Below are 881 nucleotides of genomic sequence, written 5' to 3' on the forward strand. Positions count from 1 at the left end.
AATATGCCTTCTTTTAAAACTCTAGGTAGGTAATCCTATGCAGTCTTTCGTCAGAGAAGCTACACCTTGTAAGAAATGAAAGCGTGAGAATACGGAAAAAGTGAGGGAGAGATCCTAACCCTAACCCTAATGTCACTTCGTCATTGCTTCTCAGTACAAAATGTGTTTTCTCCACAACGCACAAACACGGGCAGGTTTTGCAGTCTTCATCTTTTACGTATCTTTAGCCATCGCACTGTAAATTACAGCCCAGATACCATGCCTATCATACATTTCTTACTATAGATCGCGGTAAATAGTGACCACTTTGCATCGGGGTTTGTTACTGCTGATTCAGTTAATCATCTACGTACAGTCTTTGGGTTTTTCTAAAGCGCATGCGCCTCGAAGGTCTGTATGAGCGGTGAGCACGAGGCCGTTGTTTTAAGGACGGTGCCTACTAATTAAACATATTTTTGCCCCGGTGTGTGATTATGCAGGAAATGTAGATCTTAACAAGTGTTATTGAAATCCAAAAAGAAAATTGGGGGTAACCACGCATTTTTTAAAGATAATTCATGAATAATATTTGTAATTTGCTGTAATGTATGGTGTTCTTTCTCAAATTGAAATAGCCCATTTCCGATATATTTAGGCGCGTAAGACTGGTAACAAATAAGGACGCGAAAACGAGGCTTGGGGGAATAGCGTACCGAGAGAAAGGTAAAAATATTGTTTTTAAACCGCTGTAAGCATTTTGGAATTTCGTAGAAATCAAGAAAAAATGGAAGAACGATTTGATGGGAAGAGCGTTCCTTGGCTAAAAGATCTTTTAACAAAGAGAGGGATTCAGGTGAGTGATCAAGGACGCAGTAAACGTAAAGCTGAACTGGTGGCTCTCG

At 40.0% G+C, this 881-nt stretch overlaps 1 protein-coding gene across 1 annotated transcript in view; it reads left to right on the top strand.

The window, feature by feature from the left end:
* Positions 1–763: 763 nt before the first annotated feature.
* Positions 764–881, top strand: part of LOC138010016 (uncharacterized) — a 6,515-nt gene continuing 6,397 nt past the window's right edge. Inside the window, exon 1 of the mRNA XM_068856984.1 lies at positions 764–881. This exon is cut by the window's right edge and continues 439 nt beyond it. Coding sequence (XP_068713085.1) covers positions 764–881 — 118 coding nt within the window.

This window comes from Montipora foliosa, chromosome 7, assembly GCF_036669935.1.
Source record: "Montipora foliosa isolate CH-2021 chromosome 7, ASM3666993v2, whole genome shotgun sequence".
Lineage (NCBI taxonomy): Eukaryota > Metazoa > Cnidaria > Anthozoa > Scleractinia > Acroporidae > Montipora > Montipora foliosa.